We start from the raw sequence: 17,454 nt of genomic DNA on the forward strand, positions 1-17,454 counted from the left end.
GTTTAGTTCAAACTTAAACGTTTATAAAGTAACAAAAAATATATTACAAAAGGAAAAGTGACTGAGATATTCCAAACGTTATAATTATAAAAATTTTATTTTTATATTGTACTTCAAACAGACTCAATAGACGTTCTCTCATAAAAATGTGGTGCTGCCTCCAATAACATCTCTGGTTGAATGACAGTCAAATCCTTCATGTAAGTTTTATTCGTTTGCAGAATTTCGCAAAATAGTAACCTGGAATAAAATATTAATATTAAATTTAAAAAAAATGAAATTTCTATTAGAATAATATAGTCAGACTTTTTTGTACTTACCATTGCGGCTGCTGCAGAGTATATAAGCAACTATTCGGATGAATATACAAATCTTTATTACCGCGAACCGTTCTGTACGTACCCGTATAATGCAGATATGCCGCTTTAGGAAAGAGACCAGCAGTTAAACATTTGAGAATCTGTTGAACATTTCCTGAAAAAATTCAGAAATATTTTTTACTAGAATTTTTATAAGAAATATAATTACATTCACAATTAAATTTAAGTACCATTGCAGGATATCAGTGGAATGTCTAAGCGTTTGAGCATTTTGTGCATCTGCACGCGAATTTCCGTAGCTCTCCGCAAAGCTTTGTGATTGAGAAAATGTTTTTGGCACCAGGCAGGTGTCTTATTTTGTTCAAAAGCTATGTAGATGTTTAGTAAAGTAAGAAGATCTCCTTCTTCCACTTCGAATTTGCGATGTGCTATTCTCGCTTTTAGAGCCGCTTGCCCTCCACCAGGTTGCACGAAAACGTTCTGAACTTGCAGCATGGCGAATATTGTCGTAATTTCCTCAGAACATCCCATCTCGCCTATTAATTTACAAAATTTGTAAATTTACTATATAAAATATTTATTATATAAAATTACGATTTTATATCATTGCTATATTTTTTGAAGAAAGTTCGATTTTGAAAAGTGTCTAATATTAATGTTTTTACATTTTTATTGTATTTTAAAAGTCTATTAATATATTTAATTTTATATACCAGATGCAATTAAGGATTTTGCCAGTACCGGTTCTAAAGGCATCTCCGCCATCGTTAGACCTAACGGTGTCGTTAAATCCCCATTACTATCGATCGCACCTAACGCGTAAAGCAATTCTAATCCTGTGACTAGATTTTTACTGGGTGGCGCAGAAGGAAAATTAAATCGCAATACGTTATCGATGCCAAGAGCCTTCAATTGTAGTATCGCCGGCGCCAAATCTGACCGTTGCATTTCTGGTGGAGTAGCCTCGAATAATTCAGCGTAAGCTTCTTCTGTGTACAATCTATAAGATTGCAAAATGTTTTATTAGTTTGTGCAATAATTTCTATATTCAGAATATAAAAAATACATTGCTATTATATATATTACAAATATATTTACAGCTCTTATAAATATAATTAGCATACGAAACATATAATTAATCGCTTGCTTTCTTTACCTAAATGCTTTTCCAGTCCGCATGCGTCCTGCGCGACCGGCTCGTTGGTTGGCGGAAGCTTTCGATAGGGGCACGATAACTAGGCTATTCGTCTGCGCTTCTGCTTCGAACCAAGGTATCTTGACGAAACCGCAATCAATTACTGCACATTACAAAGTTCCAATTACATAACGAATGTAGAGTCGAGTATTAAGAAGAAAAAGTGCATTAATATACCGTAAACGATATTTGGAATAGTAATAGACGTTTCCGCGATGTTGGTCGCCACGATAACTTTGCGAGTATCTTTAGCGGCCCTCCAGAATACCTTAAGCTGCTCTGCGTTCGGAAGTGACCCGTACATCGGTAACGGAAGCAGCTTCTCTAGAAATAAATTATTTAACAATATTAGTACATTAATTCTAACCGACCGTAATATGTTAAACATATCAATGAGTTGTAAATCGTCTAACGGTCTGCATTGGATCTTGATGGATATGATTTTTCTATTAAATTTAATTTTCTTAGCTTATTTAAAATTGCGCGCCGACAGGATTCAGACTTAAAACACAATTACTAAGCTAAATTTCGATGCTCGAGAGCATCTTAAAATCCCCCCTTCCCACCTTCCCCGAAAAACTGTAAATTAATTTATTGCGAAAAATAATACCTCAGCCGGAGTTCGAACCCGGATCTCTTGTCATTCCGTGCGAGTGTCCTAGCCAATTCGACCACTGAGGTATTATTTTTCGCAATAAATTAATTTACAGTTTTTCAGGGAAGGTGCAATTTTAAGATGCTCTCGAGCATCGAAATTTAGCTTAGTAACTGTGTTTTAAGTGACGAATCCCGTCGGCGCGCAATTTAAAATAAAGCTAAGAAAATTAAATTTAATAGAAAAATCATATCCATCAAGATCCAATGCAGACCGTTAGGCGATTTACAACTCATGATATGTTTAAATTATTTAATTTAACAAAATTAAAAATTTTTTAATTATTAAAGCTTTTTTCCATTCTTGTATTGGACAGTCCTAAAAGTTTAAGTTCTTTTGTTGCTTATATAGTAAACAACAATAAAAAATATTCAAATAAGTGAGAATTAATTCAAATATTATTGAATATTGAATAATGCGCTTTAAAAAATTCATTAAAAAATAAATATACACAAATATAGAAGAAAATTAAAATTTAAAAACTGTGTCCTGCCTTCTCGAATTTTTTTATATAAAAAGTTCTAATTCGCTATCCAGAAAACTGCTTGACTTTACTTACGTTTATCATCTTTTATAAGCTTTGCGTGTTCCGATAAAAGAGAGACGGCTTGATCAACCTCGTCAAGTCCTGTGAGAAATGCCAGAATATCACCCGACTCTTCCGTTTCGTGTATTTTTAGAGCGGTGTCTACTACGCCATTAACGTAATTCGCGACTGGCTCTGTAACATGATACAAGCTTAATTAAACAGAGTTATATTTTACAGTCACGAACGTGATTTTGTGCGTATGTGTGTACCTTTCACAAAAAAAATATCCACTGGATACAACCGCCCCTCGACGCTCATGATAACGGCGCTATCTTTACTCGAGTCCTTCGTCGTATTTACGTTAAAGAAATCTCGAAGTTCCTCCGCGTCAACCGTTGCTGACGAGACAATAACTCTCAGACTCTTCCGTTTCTGCAATATTCATTAGATAACGTCAGTCATGTCCCGCGCGAGGAAAGTTACGTTATTTGCCAATAAACATCAGTGAATTTACCCTGATTATTTTTTTCAGCAACCCCATTATAATATCAGTCAAGAGTGTTCTTTCGTGCACTTCGTCCAGAATAATGACCGAGTAGCTTGTTAATAACGGATCGCTCATTAATTCTCTTAGAAGAATACCCTCGGTCATGTACTGCAAAGGCGATTTACATTAATCTTTGTAACGAAATCATACACATATACATGTTAATATGAAATGTACAGAAAAATGCTGATATGATTTTTTAAATATTTATCAGACATGACCAGTTCATGCTTATACTTTACTCAACTTATAAACGTAATTATCGCTAACATAACTTGACCTATGTTTGCGTTTAGTTGATCTCAACAATGACTTATATTTCATTTTAATGAACTTATATTATATTGTTTCATGTTAAACTATACTGACTTTCTTTTGTATCTATTTATGTAAGTCCTATTAACCCTATCTATAGTATTTATATATTATATAAATAATAGTGAACAAACTCCCAATTCTCCTGTTATTTCTTAATTTTATTTCTAATATTCATCATAAAATGTATGTATAACAATAGGAAAGTGCAATTAATAATTTTCCATAAAGTTAAATTATTAGAATTATTTTAAATCGCGTTTGCGTTCTATTTGTTTTGCGTTCACGGTGTCGTACCTTAATCTTTGTCGTTTCATCAGTATAATCATCGAAGCGTATGCAATAACCTACAGTGGTTCCTAGAATACAATTGCGTTCGTCGGCCACGCGATTTGCTAGGGAGGTAGCTGCGACTCTTCTGGGTTCCGTTATGCCAATTTTTTTCCCATCTGCACACCATCCTGCTTCGAAAAGATACTGAAAAGTGAAAATATTTATATGCAATATGATATTAATTTGTTTAAAAAATATTAAATTTTATATCATACAGATATCTCTCTACTTACAACGTGGTTATATTCCAAGACTTTGGTCGACTTTTTGATTTATGTCGAATTGATTGTAAGTCCAACAACAATGTAGCGCTAAACATTACAGGCGCTAAATTGCCGCTCTATATATGTACGTATCATTTAGAAACATATTCGTAATATTATTTTATACAAGTAAAACATTCATAAAAAACATTATTTTATATAATGATTATATATAATAAAAATAATATATAAACTTTAAAAAATGACAAAATAATTTTTTTTCTCAAAAATACAAGTCTTGATATAATATTTTGCATTATGTAAAATTAATATTAAACACTTTCAATTATTTATAGCAAATAATTAAAAATCAAATACAATTGTGTATGTAAGTTTAAAAATTCTTAAATCGAAGTACATAGAGGGATACCTGTACGTTTTATATTAAAATTATACTATAAAAAAATTAAAATCAATAAAATCTCTACAAAATATGTATTATCATGCACAGAAAAAGATATTTATTAATAAATTAATATTATCTTTTATAATGAGCGTGCGTGAATAAATTATTTTGTTTTTATTATGCAATGTGTAAACAGTTGTATGTACAGTAAAAATTGCATTTGCATAATTCTGAAAAATATTATTGAACTAAAGTATTTATTTTTGGGTGGTACGATAAAACAAATGAAACAAATATTTCAGATAAATTATTTATATAAAAATATTTTATTTCACATTCCCAATATAAAAGTAAGATACTGGCCACAGTGTTGTAAAATTTGACCAAAAAATTCTGTTATAAAATTTAATCCTATATCGAACACAATTATTAACATTGACCGTATGTTATCCAGAGCGTTACGAAGTTAATAGTTTTTCGCCTTACGTACACGTAATAGTTTTTTTTTTACGAACGTTCGTTACATTTGTACTGCAGTTAGGTAACATACTCTTAGTGTTGGATTAGATAAAAATGTCTAACCGCAGTCAATAACTGACCTACTTCAAGCGTAGATATAACGCAAGTTGTCTTGTGTCGCAGCGATAAAAGCGAAAAAAGGAAACATTTAAACGCACGACGTACAGTTATTTTATGATTTTTAACTTATACTATATTACATGCTATTTTGTCAAAACAAAATTATACATCCAAAAAATCTCATTATTTGAGACTTAAAAATATAAATAATTTGTATTAATATAATTTTATAATATATTTTTTATATACCACATGTATAAAAAGCGATTCATATATACATTTAAATGTTTTTCTTAATTATATATTACATACAAGTAAAATATATATATGTATATGTATATGTGTAGATATATATACATACACATATATGTATGTTTTTATGAATTTTATTAATATCATAATATTATGCATATTAATAGGACAAGATGTATCATTTTTTACTTATTCATTAATATATATCATATAAAAAAATGTTAAATTCGCAATAACATGAATTTGAAATTCTAAACTACTACTTCTCAATTTTGTTTCTTTTTCAATTAAAATGTATACAATATGATCATTAACATAATAATCATCTTTTAAAAAATAAATATTAAAGATAATTGAAAGAAATAAGTTCTTCTATCAAGTATCTACTATTGGAATCATGTAAGCGCACGCTGACAACAAATAATATTAAGAAGGAATAGAAAACTTATGAATCAAGAAATGCGTACGAAGAGAATCGCAAGCTCTCGTTCAGCGACAATATTTCCACGTAAGTGTACGTGTAGTGAAGCTCGCTGATAATGATAAGCAGAAACAGCACCATAGGTAGCTGCCACCACGCGAATCTGACGTATTCCCAAATGCGATCTAGAAATATTGCCAGAAGCATATAGTCCATCATCGCGTGGAAGTTGAAGATCTTCCACGCGAGGGCGATGGCCCAAAAGGAGGGACTTCGGAAGACGGCGGTCTGCCTATCGTAGAGATCCTCTCGGCCAATCTTCAAGGAAACGTCGGACTCCAGAAGGTCCTGGTACACGGAAATGTATCGGTTCCAGGCGATGCTCGTCAGGGAAAGATGGAGTCCCACCATCAGCATGTTATAGAGAGGTGATTTCCAGGGCGAGGTCGAGGTCAAAACAGAACTGTGGGACGACGATGACGACAACGATAACGTTCGAATGGGCAGTCGCTCGTATCCGATGCGGTGATTAGAGTTGCGCCTGAGGAAGAGAAACACCGCGACCGTGAGGGCGATGCAGCCGAGGCCGTCGCAAGCGCCGTCCACGAGGTAGCCGATAGATCCGACGTCCGATCTTTCGCCTTTAATATTGAGCCTCGTTCTGGCCACGTGGCCGTCCAGATCGTCCAGCCAGGCTCTGACTTGGAACAACACGACACCCACTCGTCTGTGAAAAAGGGAACTCCGGGTGACGTAGCGAGCTCCAATTACAGCCACTATAACGTGAGACACGCTGATGGCGTTCGGCGTCAGCCACGTCCAGGAGCGGCTGATGCCCAGCACATGGTCCACCAAGGACGCCAGGGGGCTCAGGACGTAGTGATTAGGGTGGTCCAACGTCATGGCCTTCACCGTCACCGTGCAAATCGGATTCAGGTCGCACAGGATCGGCGAACGATACGGTGAGGCTCGCGTGTCGTTCACGGACGGACGTACGTCGTAGTTCTGCACGCGGAAGTAAAGCAGCAAGTCCATCCCGGCGAAGTACAGCAGGAACAGCAACGCCAGGCACGTCTTACTGATGAGCGCCGAAGAATACATCTTCCGAGATCAAAGGCCGATAGCTCTCTATTTTATTTTTTCTCCTTGCTTCTTTTTCATACATATATATTTATTTATCTAAATTACTTATTCTTCTAATCAGTCAGCGTATATAAGTCGTTTTTATTTCTTTTTCCGTGTAATTAAAAAGACATCCTATTATGACCGACTATTATTATTGTTGTTATTATTATTATTATTATTATTATTATTATTTCTAATGTTTATTGGTACGCTGTAAATTCAGCTTGTGTATTATGCATCGAGGCGCGTGTTTTCGAATCGCGCCGACCGACATTCTTCGCGATGGTCCTCTTCGTCCTTTCTCTTCTCCCGATACAGCCGGAGCGGGTCCGCGTCTCGTCGGTCTTCCGAGTTACTCCAGATTCTCCGCTACGAATTAACGAGACGATTCAGCAGGAAATTCGCTCCTCCTCGCGGCCGTCGCGTGCTGATCGCGTGTTGCGCCAGCAATTACTGGCAATGCCTCGCGATAAAAATGCGTTTTTCCGGGATTAAATTTATCATTGAAACCGGAACATGCACAAACACATTTCCGCCGCGGGCTACGGACGGCGGGGATAAGTCCCGTTCTGCTCTACCGCGTCGTTGACTCTGCGCGTATTCTGAAATATTCCACGGTACGCCGTAGCCGGGCCATCATCATCATCAGCAGCAGCAGCAGCTCGCCGCTGTCTTCCTCGCATCTATAACAACACAACGTGCGTAGTTTCGGTCTATTTCGGCCGGGACCGGACACGGTGGTCCGCCGCTTCCGGACACTTCTTCTTCTTCTTCTTCTTCTTCTTCTTCTTCTTCTTCTTCTTCTTCTTCTTCTCCCCTTCTCTGGTCGAGAGGCCGTGCGCGATCGCCGATGCCTTGAGCCGCACTGAGAAGACGGACGGAGGAGGAGACAGGTAGCCCGCCTCGCGTCACCTTCACCGCTGGGTCATCACGGGTTTCACTCCGTTCTTCCGTAATGGGTCAATATCATGGACTCGCTCAGAAGAGATCCGTGATTATCTCTAATCCAATCGGACGGACGGGTCCGCGCGCGCCTGCCGGACGTTGACACGGATCGCGTTAGACTGCAATGCTGGGCAGGGAAGGCGCGCCGCGCATATATATGTTTTAGTAGATAAAACAAACACGATAAGAAGTGACAAGAGAGGCAGGCGCCTCTCCTCGCGCTGCTCCTCCTTGCGAACTCTCCCTACGGTTCTCCCCGAAGAGTATCTCTCTCTCTACGGTCAAATGTGTTCTCTTCCAAGTTTTACAGTTAAATTCTAGTTAGACCGTGTACTCTCTTCTCTGCGTAGAATTCTATTTATATCTGCGCGGTGTTGAATTTCGTTAGATGCGATGTGAAGGTCGCGTGTGTGCAATGGAAAAATACTATGCGTAACAATGTTTTAGAAACTGTATGCAAGCCTTCGCGAGAAAAATAAAACTTTGATTACCATAACGCGTGAATAATTCATGAGAATAATAAAAACCAAGTCATTGCGTGCTTACTAAGTCCACGCGGATTGGACGTGGCACGTGTTTCAACGTTGCATATTGTGTATATACTCTGATGATGTATGATGATAAATATAAATCGTCTTGCTATTGGATAATCTCCAGTGTTTGCTGATGCAACTCATAATATTGCTGTCTAAATGGATTTAAATATTTTCAACACACTCATTACATATCTATAGTGCACTTAACAGAAAACGTATAACTATGATATTGAATACTTAATAAAAAGCGTTATTGTGCAACTGAAGTTTCCAAGTATCTTTTTATGTGTCTCTTAAAAATAAAGATATAACTGAAAGAGGTTTTTTTTTAGTTTTAAATAGAAGAAACTATTGCTTACTTTCTTTTGATAAGATATTAAAATCTTAATTTAAAGTATAGGCCAAAAGTTAGGCCAAAAAATACTAACAACTTCGTAATCTAAAAAAAAATGTAGAGAAATTTTCAAAAATGCATTTTAAAGAAAAAAGATGAAAATTAAAATGTCTTTTAATTGTTTGCACTCTCTTCATTCCTGAATTATATAAAATTGAAAATTTTGATAATTTTTTTAAATGTAAAGGTACTGTAGCTTGAAAAAAAATTATTAGACAAAAATTTTTCAAAATAAAGTTTTATTTTAAAATATGTTTTTGAGCTAATTTTTTAAAATTATTTATTTCAAACCTCTTGTATAAAATTTCATTTTTAATAAAATATTTTTAAAACTAAAGAGTTTATTTAAAAAAAGCAAAAAAAAAAGAAAAATTTTAATTATAATGTGTTTAATTCACATACATTTTCGAAATTAAAAAAAATTTTTTAACTTTATATTTTTCAAAAACAAGAAAATTTCAAGTGTTTCTAAACTTTTGATTGATAGTATATGAACTTGTGTATTAAAATACTAACACTAGAGATTATTGATTTCTAGTTGCAGGAATTAAAATATTTATGTAAATATAATAAATTATAATGCTAAGGCTAAACTTTCTGTCATTTGTATCGATATGTTAAGATTGATCTACAATAGGTGTAGCAAGCATTTTACTTTGAACTATAAACTATGATGTTTTTTCTAATAAACTATTTGCATTGTTTTAAGCAGTTACAATTTGAAGCAATAAAGTCTCAAATTCCAAGTTTTAAGCAAGGTAGTCAGATTTCAAGAACTATAAAGAATAGAGATTGGAGTGAATTAACATCACTGTTCAGAGCTTGTTATTAGAGCAAAAAACTGAAGATTTGTTACTTCTATTGTAGATCTTGGCTTATATGTCCAAGCCTTACCTGGGGAACTTGTGTGCTTTTACCACAGCCTGTTTCACCAACCAAAACCAAGGTTTGATATTTCTCCAACAAATAAATAATATGGTCTTTGTTTTTGAATATAGGCAGCCGTTGACGTTGCATATCGAGTGCAAGAGAATGATGCGCATTGTAAACAAATTGTGTTGACGAATGGGCGTCAATGTCAGGCTTGTCCTCCTGCCACATGTTGCCTTCTAATTAACCAAGTTTCTCGATTAGTAATTAATATTTCACATAATTTTTAAATGCAAATTAAAAGAGACTTTATTTGTATTTGTCTTATTTAACTGTACAGATTAGATTGAACAGCGGATAAATGGTCAAATTACAAAGTAACTGGCAAACTTTTGTTCGAAATAACATTAATAACAATTTATAAATATATCTCAATAAACAAATAACAAACAGAAATATAAGGCTACTGAATAACATAACCTTACCCGGCTTGGAGAAAAGCGGTCGAAACATTTTCAGAAATGTTCAAAACAGCCTTGACATAAGTGAATTTATATTCTTAAAAATATATATTTCTTAAATGGGAAAATATAAATCGCATGAACAAAGTAAAAATAACTGTAACTGCATATCAATAATAAGTGTCTAATGTATATAACGTCAGTCAACACCAGCAACAAACGCCAACAATTCGTTTCTCACCACTTTCTTGCATCACTGCTTGTACGATAGATGGCACTTGCCAACTTGCCATTGTTGTTATTGGTTAATGGTTATTATTATACGTAATGTGTGTCCACCTAAATTTCCACCAAATATAGTCCTTGATGCAATAATTGAATAATAATATAAACGCAATCATTTTTACACGTTACGCAAAATTTTTTTGCAATTCTGTACGTAAATCGTGTGCGATATACATCATGCGTAGTATGCATTGATATTTGAAAATATAGTAGTTGCAGGTATATGCGCATTTTATCCATATATATGTATATACGTATGTGCTCATTTATCAATTGCCCCGAATCAGGCACCAATTATCTTGTGTGCGTGACACGACTGATAACGATTTTATTTTAAAATAGTGCGCTGCTTTGGTCTCTTACCCTTCAGTCATTTCAAGAGCGAAAATGTCATCAGAAGCTTACGATGCCAATTATGACAAAGTATGATTGATGTATTGAGTAGTATTTGTAACTGTTATATCGATATATATTTTTCTTTGAAGATATAAAATTATAGAGCTTATAATTATAGAGCATATACGTTTAATTGTGATCTTTGATATCAATCTCTGTTCCAAAGTTTTCACACTATTTACATATGCATTTATAAATGTAAAATAAATAATAAATAAATAACTTGTTATCTGTTATTTTGTTGCACAGGAACACCCAAGAAATCTCATTCCAGAACTATGTCGGCAGTTTTATCATCTCGGATGGGTGACTGGTACTGGTGGTGGTATTTCTATAAAACATGAGTAATATCTGCAATAATATTTGTTTTAACTGAGAGTTATTCTTTTTTCAAACTTCTAGAACTAGACTTTTTTTTCTTTTTTTCCTCTTAAATGTGAAAAGAAAAAGAGGCAAGATAAACTATATAAGAAATTCAACCCTGAAATATGGAAAAAGAACAAATTTGACTGTATCATATCTATATAACTAATATTAAAAGTATAGACACTGATTGAAATTTCTTTACAGGGACAAGATTTACATAGCTCCCTCAGGTGTACAAAAAGAGCGCATGATGCCTAATGATATGTTTGTGCAGGATATTGATGGATCAGATCTGGAATTACCTCCACCAGAAAAGAAACTGAAAAAGTCGCAGTGCACCCCGTTATTTATGTGCGCATACTTAAGACGCCATGCAGGTGCTGTGATTCACACGCACTCAAAGGTTGCAGTGATGGCAACACTATTGTGGCCTGAGAAAGAAATCAGAATTACCCATCTTGAAATGATTAAAGGTATATGTTTAAGTTCCTCTTTCAATTACAGTATAGATTTTAAAGTAACAACTACATAAAATTGTGTGTCAGGTATATGGAACCAGAAAGAGGGTAGAGCGTATCGTTACGACGAAGAGCTGGTAATACCAATCATAGAAAATACTCCTTTCGAGAGAGATTTAAGAGACGATTTAGATAAAATTATCGTTAGTTACCCTGAAACTTGTGCGGTATTGGTACGCAGACATGGAATTTATGTGTGGGGTAATTCTTGGCAACAGGCGAAAACTATGTAAGCTAACTCCATCATCACTTTTTCTGTGACGTAGATAAAATTTATTTATTACAATCTTTGTTTCAAAATGTTTCTTTTTCTTTTTACAGGACAGAATGTTACGATTACTTGCTCGATATCGCAGTTCAAATGAAAAAATATGGATTAGATCCGTCGACAACTCCAAATGATTATGAGTTAAAGCACCAAGCAAAAATAGAAGAGAATAGTTAATAATTTTTATACAAAATTAATTTTTCTACCATGATTCTGTGCCATAATGCCGCATTTCCTATATCTCTAAGCTATGTATAATTTTTTAATAACGTTAAAAATAAAAATAAAAATAAGTTATAAAATTTTAATTACATATTCCACAGAGATATATACACTATTGTATATTATGTTTATGTCGCATAAATAATACAAACATTTTCAAGTATCTATATCAAATGGTGCAAATTGTTTTCTAATTTTCTTTGCTAGCTCAGTCTCTTCCTCCTGACTCATATGACAATCTTTCCAGTCAGATCTGTCGTTGATGTCCAATATCCTATCGGATGCTAATACTTCTCTGCCAAATTGCAATGGGAAGTCTTTCTTGATCCTATAGTACAAAATTACTTCATCTGGTAATTCCGCATAAAAATAGAGAATGCCGGGCTTAGCGACCTGTTGAAGATCTGTGTGGGATGGCAGCTCCGATATTTTGAAATTGTTACATTCGGCTAGTTCCTGAAAACAAAAATTTGTACATTTGATAATAGACACATTTTAAACATTCTTTAATAAAAAAATGTACCTAGACAAGGATGTATGCAGAAAAATTTTAGCATTATTTTTATTTAAAAATGTAATGTATAATATATTGTGTTATGTCTAAATTTAATTTTGAAAGTTAATTCTAAATTTAATTATTGTAACATATAGTAATCTTAAAAAAAATTGATGCCTACAAAATTAAATGCTTACATAATTGTAGTAATTAGAGAAAACATCTTAGCACAATTATAATAATGATTGTGAAAGTTTTCCATCTGAGTATATATGTACGTATATATATATATGTATATCTAAGTACCTCGAACATTTCCTTTAGTGCAGGTGCTTGATTTTTATGAACAGGTACCGCTTGCAATTGACAGTGGGACGTTTTGAAGTTTCTCTCGAAGAACACTGGCACTCTGTCGGTGCTCTCGTAGTACTTGGCCACGGCTTTCTTGTAGAGATCCATCTCCTCTTTCACATTCTTCGGCAGAATCGATAGACTCTGATGATGCGTTATCGGTAGAATTAAGAAATGATCTTCCACTAGACCACCCTTCGCCAGTGCCAAATAGATCTCTGTGCCAACGGAGATCACCAGGTGTTTGGATACCACTGGACTGGATAAGCAGAACCAGCATTTTGACTGGTCGAATTCTAGCTTTGCCTTCTTGTTAGAGCTGTTCTGATGCCGCGATCGCTTCTCGTTGGGATCTTTCGAATCCATGTCGTAGAAGAATTGCGTGTGGGCCTGCTTCTGCGAGGTCATCGTCGGATCGTCGGACAGCATGGATTTGGGATACGGACTTGACGTCTCGTCTGTCGTTTGCATAACTAGATCCGACAGCCTGGTTCTGTCAACAGGAGTCAAGTTCAACGCGTACAACCATTTCTTCTTCTGCTCGTTCAGCACGGGCGCAAGCGCCATGAACCTAGTAGCTATTTCCATGTTTCCATCGCCCTGGCTTTGATTTCTGTAATAATGAAATCAACATCAAAGTAATTTTGTTTGTTTTTAGAAAGTTACCTAAAGAACAAATAAACTCACCGATACGGCGGCCGTTCGTAATAGATCCCTTCCAAGGCGGAAACGTGATACCTGGGTTTAATGTGAGTAGCAAGCCAGGCGATCAGCTTGGAACCCTCGTACTTGTATTCTGGCTTGTTGGCGTCAAGATTGGTTATGCCCTCTGGCCATGGGGACGTCAGCAGGATGTCCACGCCGCGAAAACTCGGCTGGCCCTTCAGGCAGCTGTTCCTGATGGACACAACGTCGCTCTCGTCGAAGTGAATGGCCGTCTTGTTCTCAGACGGCGAGGTTCTCTCGATTCCGCTAAGATACACTATTTTGAGGCCAGAACTGGCGACGTACAGGCCACGCTTTCCGAGATACGTGAGATTCTGGCATATCTCATACCCATCCTCGTCGAGATAGTCCTTCAGGTTCGACTCCCGGTTGGGACCGATGATGTACGTCGGCACGGGGATGGTTTTCTTTCCGGACTTGTACAGCTCCAATTCGGAGTTGTCCGCGCCGAAGAAATTGCCGACGCACAACAAGAAATCGAACGGACCGCTTTTCTTGTTGACAGCCTCTACTTTGGAGAAGAGAAAGTTGAAATGCCCTTCTACGTCACCGCAAATAAGGACCTTCTGCTTGTCACTCATATTTGACAATAAAATGCTGATAGCTTGCGTCAATAACAATTAACGATTAATTGATACTCTCAAACATTTCCAGATTGGAAAATAGCTTTCACTTATTTCTCACCGGGTATGCTGTCTTTTTAAAAAAAATACTGTATCTCACTATTGTTTAATTATTATTTTATAAAACATAAGTTATTTTTAAGTGTATACCGGAATATTTTCACTCCGTATGTTTATATTCTGATTTGAGTGATCGAAAACCATGGATGTAAGAAAACATAGATGCTAGATGGAGCAAAGAAATAAGAAACAATCATAGATAGCGGTCACGTAACTTTTATTCTAAGGCAAAAAATTGTTAAACTTTTTTATTAAAACAATTTTTAATATTAATATTATTTGATTTTTAATATTAATGTTATTAAACTTTAATAATAAAACTGCTTTTTTGAATTATTGATTTAGATATACAATTATATGATTAATTGCAAATAAAATTGTAGATAATTTGTATTTTGTGTACATATTAATAGCGTTTTCGACCGGCTTGAGTTAATCGCTCGGGCGCGATTAATGACGTCATAAGGCCAATCACAGTCATTCTTCTGAAGAAGGGAATAACTGTGATTGGCTAGTTCTAGAGGAAAAGAACCTGAGACTGATTAATCCAGCACCGGTCGAAAACGCCATAATAGAATTTGTAGATTAATAGAATTTTAATTTTCAATTAATTAAGAAAATTAATTGTAAAATTTTAATTCCTACTTCTAATAATTAAAACTTCTGTATTATAAGTAGGGTTTAAGATTAATAATTCAATAACTTTTTTCCTAGGGCGGAAACGTAAAAATTTTTCTCCACTAATGTTCATGAAAAATACCACTTTTCACATTTCCATCCTAAGAAAAAAATTACTATAGATGTCTATGATTAGAAATCTAAAAGAGCGGCCTTTTTCGTGAAATTAGTAAAACTTCTTGTTCTACACTACTGCCACCAACATACACTTCAGCATACGGAACTATATAGTCACTTCTATTTTCTAGAATTGTCGATAAAGCAAATTGTAGATTAAGTTCTATATATATTCTCCTAATTTTCTATTTGAAGACTGAGTTTGAATACTGTTACAATTTTTAATGATTTTTCAAATATCTTAAATTACAAAGATTATTTAATTTAATAATTTATTTATTATATAATAATATTTATATGTATACATCTATTAAATTAAAATCATTTTTAATTAATAAAATCATAGATATTAAATTGATTTAAAAAGAAAAGAAAAAGAAAAGAAAATTGTAGTTAGCTTGAAAGTTCGCACCTCGAAAAGCATTTTATTCTTACTTAAAGAATTTTTTAATATATGTAGAATTTCTTTTCATATCAGCCAATCTGACAAACTCAATACAAATTAAAAAAAATATAATATATATTTTTATTATCATGATATTTAATAATATGTATAATATGTAAAAATTAATTAACGCTAGACTGTGTAATGATGCCTCATTGTTATTTAGCATTAAAATTGGAATTTATTATCAAAAACAATAAAAATGTAAATCTAATAAAAGTACGCGCCCAATGAATAAATAATAAAATCCTCCAGTTGAAATTAAATTAAATACATATCGCAAAGTGCGAGAATATTGATATTTCGAACGTGACGAACAATATAAAATGCTCCCTTCTTTTTTTAAAGTTTTGCAAAAAATGAAATGGAATGTATTATGAAAAAATAAGGATGGTGAAAGAGATTGAAAGAATTATATGCTTTAAATAAAAACTAATACTTGTACGAAAGGATATTTCTTTGTGATATTTATGATTACTTTTTAGAAAAAAATGCTTGTTTACACTTTATTTATTATGTACCTTGTTACATTTTATTGACATATAGTGAAGAAGTGTGCGACGAAATTTCTGTAATCCTTTATCTTGAAAAATCTAGAAAGAGAAAGGCAGATCGCGACATGAATCTTTCTTTCTACTACTATATCCTGTTATTGTCAAATAAGATCGAATAGCGATAACTCCGCTTTTAAAATATTTTGTATATCGATTGTTTATTAAATTGACAAATTCTAATTTTAAATACCAAAAAGTTTTTAAGAAAAGATTATAACATAAAAAGCCAAAGAATCCTGGAAAAACAATCGGAGTGTTTTTCATCATATTCAAAAAGCATTTATTGTCGAGATTGAAATGCGGTTGAATTCTACAACGGACCAATGGATGTAAAACTTTCGTTTCAGTCTTTTTGTAAATCGTAATTACTTGCACGTGAGGAATGAACGATTTGGCTATTAAGCAGATACGATTTTTGACTGACGTCTGAAAAAACTACTACCTGTAGCGCATCTGGGTACGGCATTCAATGGGTCAAATAATGTGCAAGGTGTTTTGTGCAAGGTGATTTCTTGAATCGCATGTACGTGATAAAAACAAAGAAAGTGGTACACAAAGGTAAAAACGACAAGTACAAAATAAATAACTATATAAATATAATAAATCAATCTCTTGAATAGAGGTCTTTTTAAACCATCGATCTTTTACTACGTTTATAATGTTATAAATAAGCTTTGTGATATTATATATATTGTTTTTTCTGATTTAATAAAATACATTTAACGACTATATCGATTTTAATCGGTTTTAACACGTCATACTTTTATTTTAAATTTACATTAACTAAAAACAATGAAATAATGTGCAATAGATCAACTGAGAATACACAACACAGTATAAATTATTGAACAACAAATAAAAATATTTTTGCTTCATTTAACATTCATGTAAAAACCGAAACAAATGTAATACAATCTTTCATTTCTGATCTTCATGTAAATGTTATAAATAAACAAAATTTTAATTTATTGCGTAATTATAAAATTTAAAAATTTATACAATATTCAGTATAAATATCAATATAAAATAAAACTTCATATCATTATTATAAAATATAAAATATCTTCTCAATCTTTAAATATTATATTTCTCGGATAGTGCGAGAAGGTAAGATGTACTAAATAAAGAATGTACTTTGAATTTTTTCTCCATATGGTTCTAACTGAAAGATTATTGTGGTAAAAATACAAATTTCATTCTTTTGCATGTATTTTATATGTGTATACACACGATAAAAATAAAAATTAATTAGATAATGATAAC

At 33.6% G+C, this 17,454-nt stretch overlaps 4 protein-coding genes across 4 annotated transcripts; 1 reads left to right on the forward strand and 3 right to left on the reverse strand.

Moving 5' to 3' along the window:
• Positions 1–78: 78 nt before the first annotated feature.
• LOC105830807 (probable ATP-dependent RNA helicase DHX35) lies at positions 79–10,307 on the reverse strand. Its single transcript, XM_012670406.3, has 12 exons — positions 10,111–10,307; positions 9,650–9,864; positions 3,859–4,038; positions 3,214–3,354; positions 2,969–3,131; positions 2,730–2,891; positions 1,693–1,839; positions 1,477–1,618; positions 1,034–1,320; positions 551–856; positions 321–474; positions 79–240 (listed from the first exon to the last, which is right to left on the reverse strand). Exons 1-12 carry the CDS (start codon positions 10,136–10,138, stop codon positions 114–116), a joined length of 2,052 nt encoding a protein of 683 aa, XP_012525860.1. The 5' UTR covers positions 10,139–10,307; the 3' UTR covers positions 79–113.
• LOC105830809 (ceramide phosphoethanolamine synthase) lies at positions 5,684–8,993 on the reverse strand. Its single transcript, XM_012670408.3, has one exon. The coding sequence runs from the start codon at positions 6,854–6,856 to the stop codon at positions 5,780–5,782; it is 1,077 nt and encodes a 358-aa protein (XP_012525862.1). The 5' UTR covers positions 6,857–8,993; the 3' UTR covers positions 5,684–5,779.
• Positions 10,308–10,412: 105 nt separating the features above from the next.
• LOC105830810 (probable methylthioribulose-1-phosphate dehydratase) lies at positions 10,413–12,223 on the forward strand. The gene is made up of 6 exons (XM_012670409.3): positions 10,413–10,590; positions 10,714–10,794; positions 11,017–11,111; positions 11,338–11,606; positions 11,679–11,880; positions 11,973–12,223. The coding sequence occupies exons 2-6, from the start codon at positions 10,759–10,761 to the stop codon at positions 12,094–12,096; spliced, it is 726 nt and encodes a 241-aa protein (XP_012525863.1). The 5' UTR covers positions 10,413–10,590; positions 10,714–10,758; the 3' UTR covers positions 12,097–12,223.
• Positions 11,902–14,571, reverse strand: LOC105830808 (CWF19-like protein 1). Its single transcript, XM_012670407.3, has 3 exons — positions 13,676–14,571; positions 12,944–13,601; positions 11,902–12,597 (listed from the first exon to the last, which is right to left on the reverse strand). The coding sequence occupies exons 1-3, from the start codon at positions 14,293–14,295 to the stop codon at positions 12,298–12,300; spliced, it is 1,578 nt and encodes a 525-aa protein (XP_012525861.1). The 5' UTR covers positions 14,296–14,571; the 3' UTR covers positions 11,902–12,297.
• Positions 14,572–17,454: the final 2,883 nt, after the last annotated feature.

Source organism: Monomorium pharaonis, chromosome 4 (genome assembly GCF_013373865.1).
Source record: "Monomorium pharaonis isolate MP-MQ-018 chromosome 4, ASM1337386v2, whole genome shotgun sequence".
Classification (NCBI taxonomy): domain Eukaryota; kingdom Metazoa; phylum Arthropoda; class Insecta; order Hymenoptera; family Formicidae; genus Monomorium; species Monomorium pharaonis.

Bases quoted from the DNA above. Each gene is read 5' to 3' on its own strand.
- LOC105830809 (XM_012670408.3), bottom strand. From the start codon at position 6,856: ATGTATTCTTCGGCGCTCATCAGTAAGACGTGCCTGGCGTTGCTGTTC.
- LOC105830807 (XM_012670406.3), bottom strand. From the start codon at position 10,138: ATGTTTCGACCGCTTTTCTCCAAGCCGG. The intron at 9,865-10,110 runs GTAAGGTTATGT...TTGGTTAATTAG, and splicing joins ACCGCTTTTCTCCAAGCCGG to AAGGCAACATGTGGCAGGAG. The intron at 1,840-2,729 runs GTAAGTAAAGTC...ATTTATTTCTAG, and splicing joins GCTTATAAAAGATGATAAAC to AGAAGCTGCTTCCGTTACCG.
- LOC105830810 (XM_012670409.3), top strand. From the start codon at position 10,759: ATGTCATCAGAAGCTTACGATGCCAATTATGACAAA. The intron at 10,795-11,016 runs GTATGATTGATG...TTTGTTGCACAG, and splicing joins ACGATGCCAATTATGACAAA to GAACACCCAAGAAATCTCAT. The intron at 11,112-11,337 runs GTAATATCTGCA...ATTTCTTTACAG, and splicing joins GGTATTTCTATAAAACATGA to GGACAAGATTTACATAGCTC.
- LOC105830808 (XM_012670407.3), bottom strand. From the start codon at position 14,295: ATGAGTGACAAGCAGAAGGTCCTTATTTGCGGTGACGTAGAAGGGCAT. The intron at 13,602-13,675 runs GTGAGTTTATTT...TCATTATTACAG, and splicing joins TACGAACGGCCGCCGTATCG to AAATCAAAGCCAGGGCGATG. The intron at 12,598-12,943 runs GTACTTAGATAT...TTTTGTTTTCAG, and splicing joins CACTAAAGGAAATGTTCGAG to GAACTAGCCGAATGTAACAA.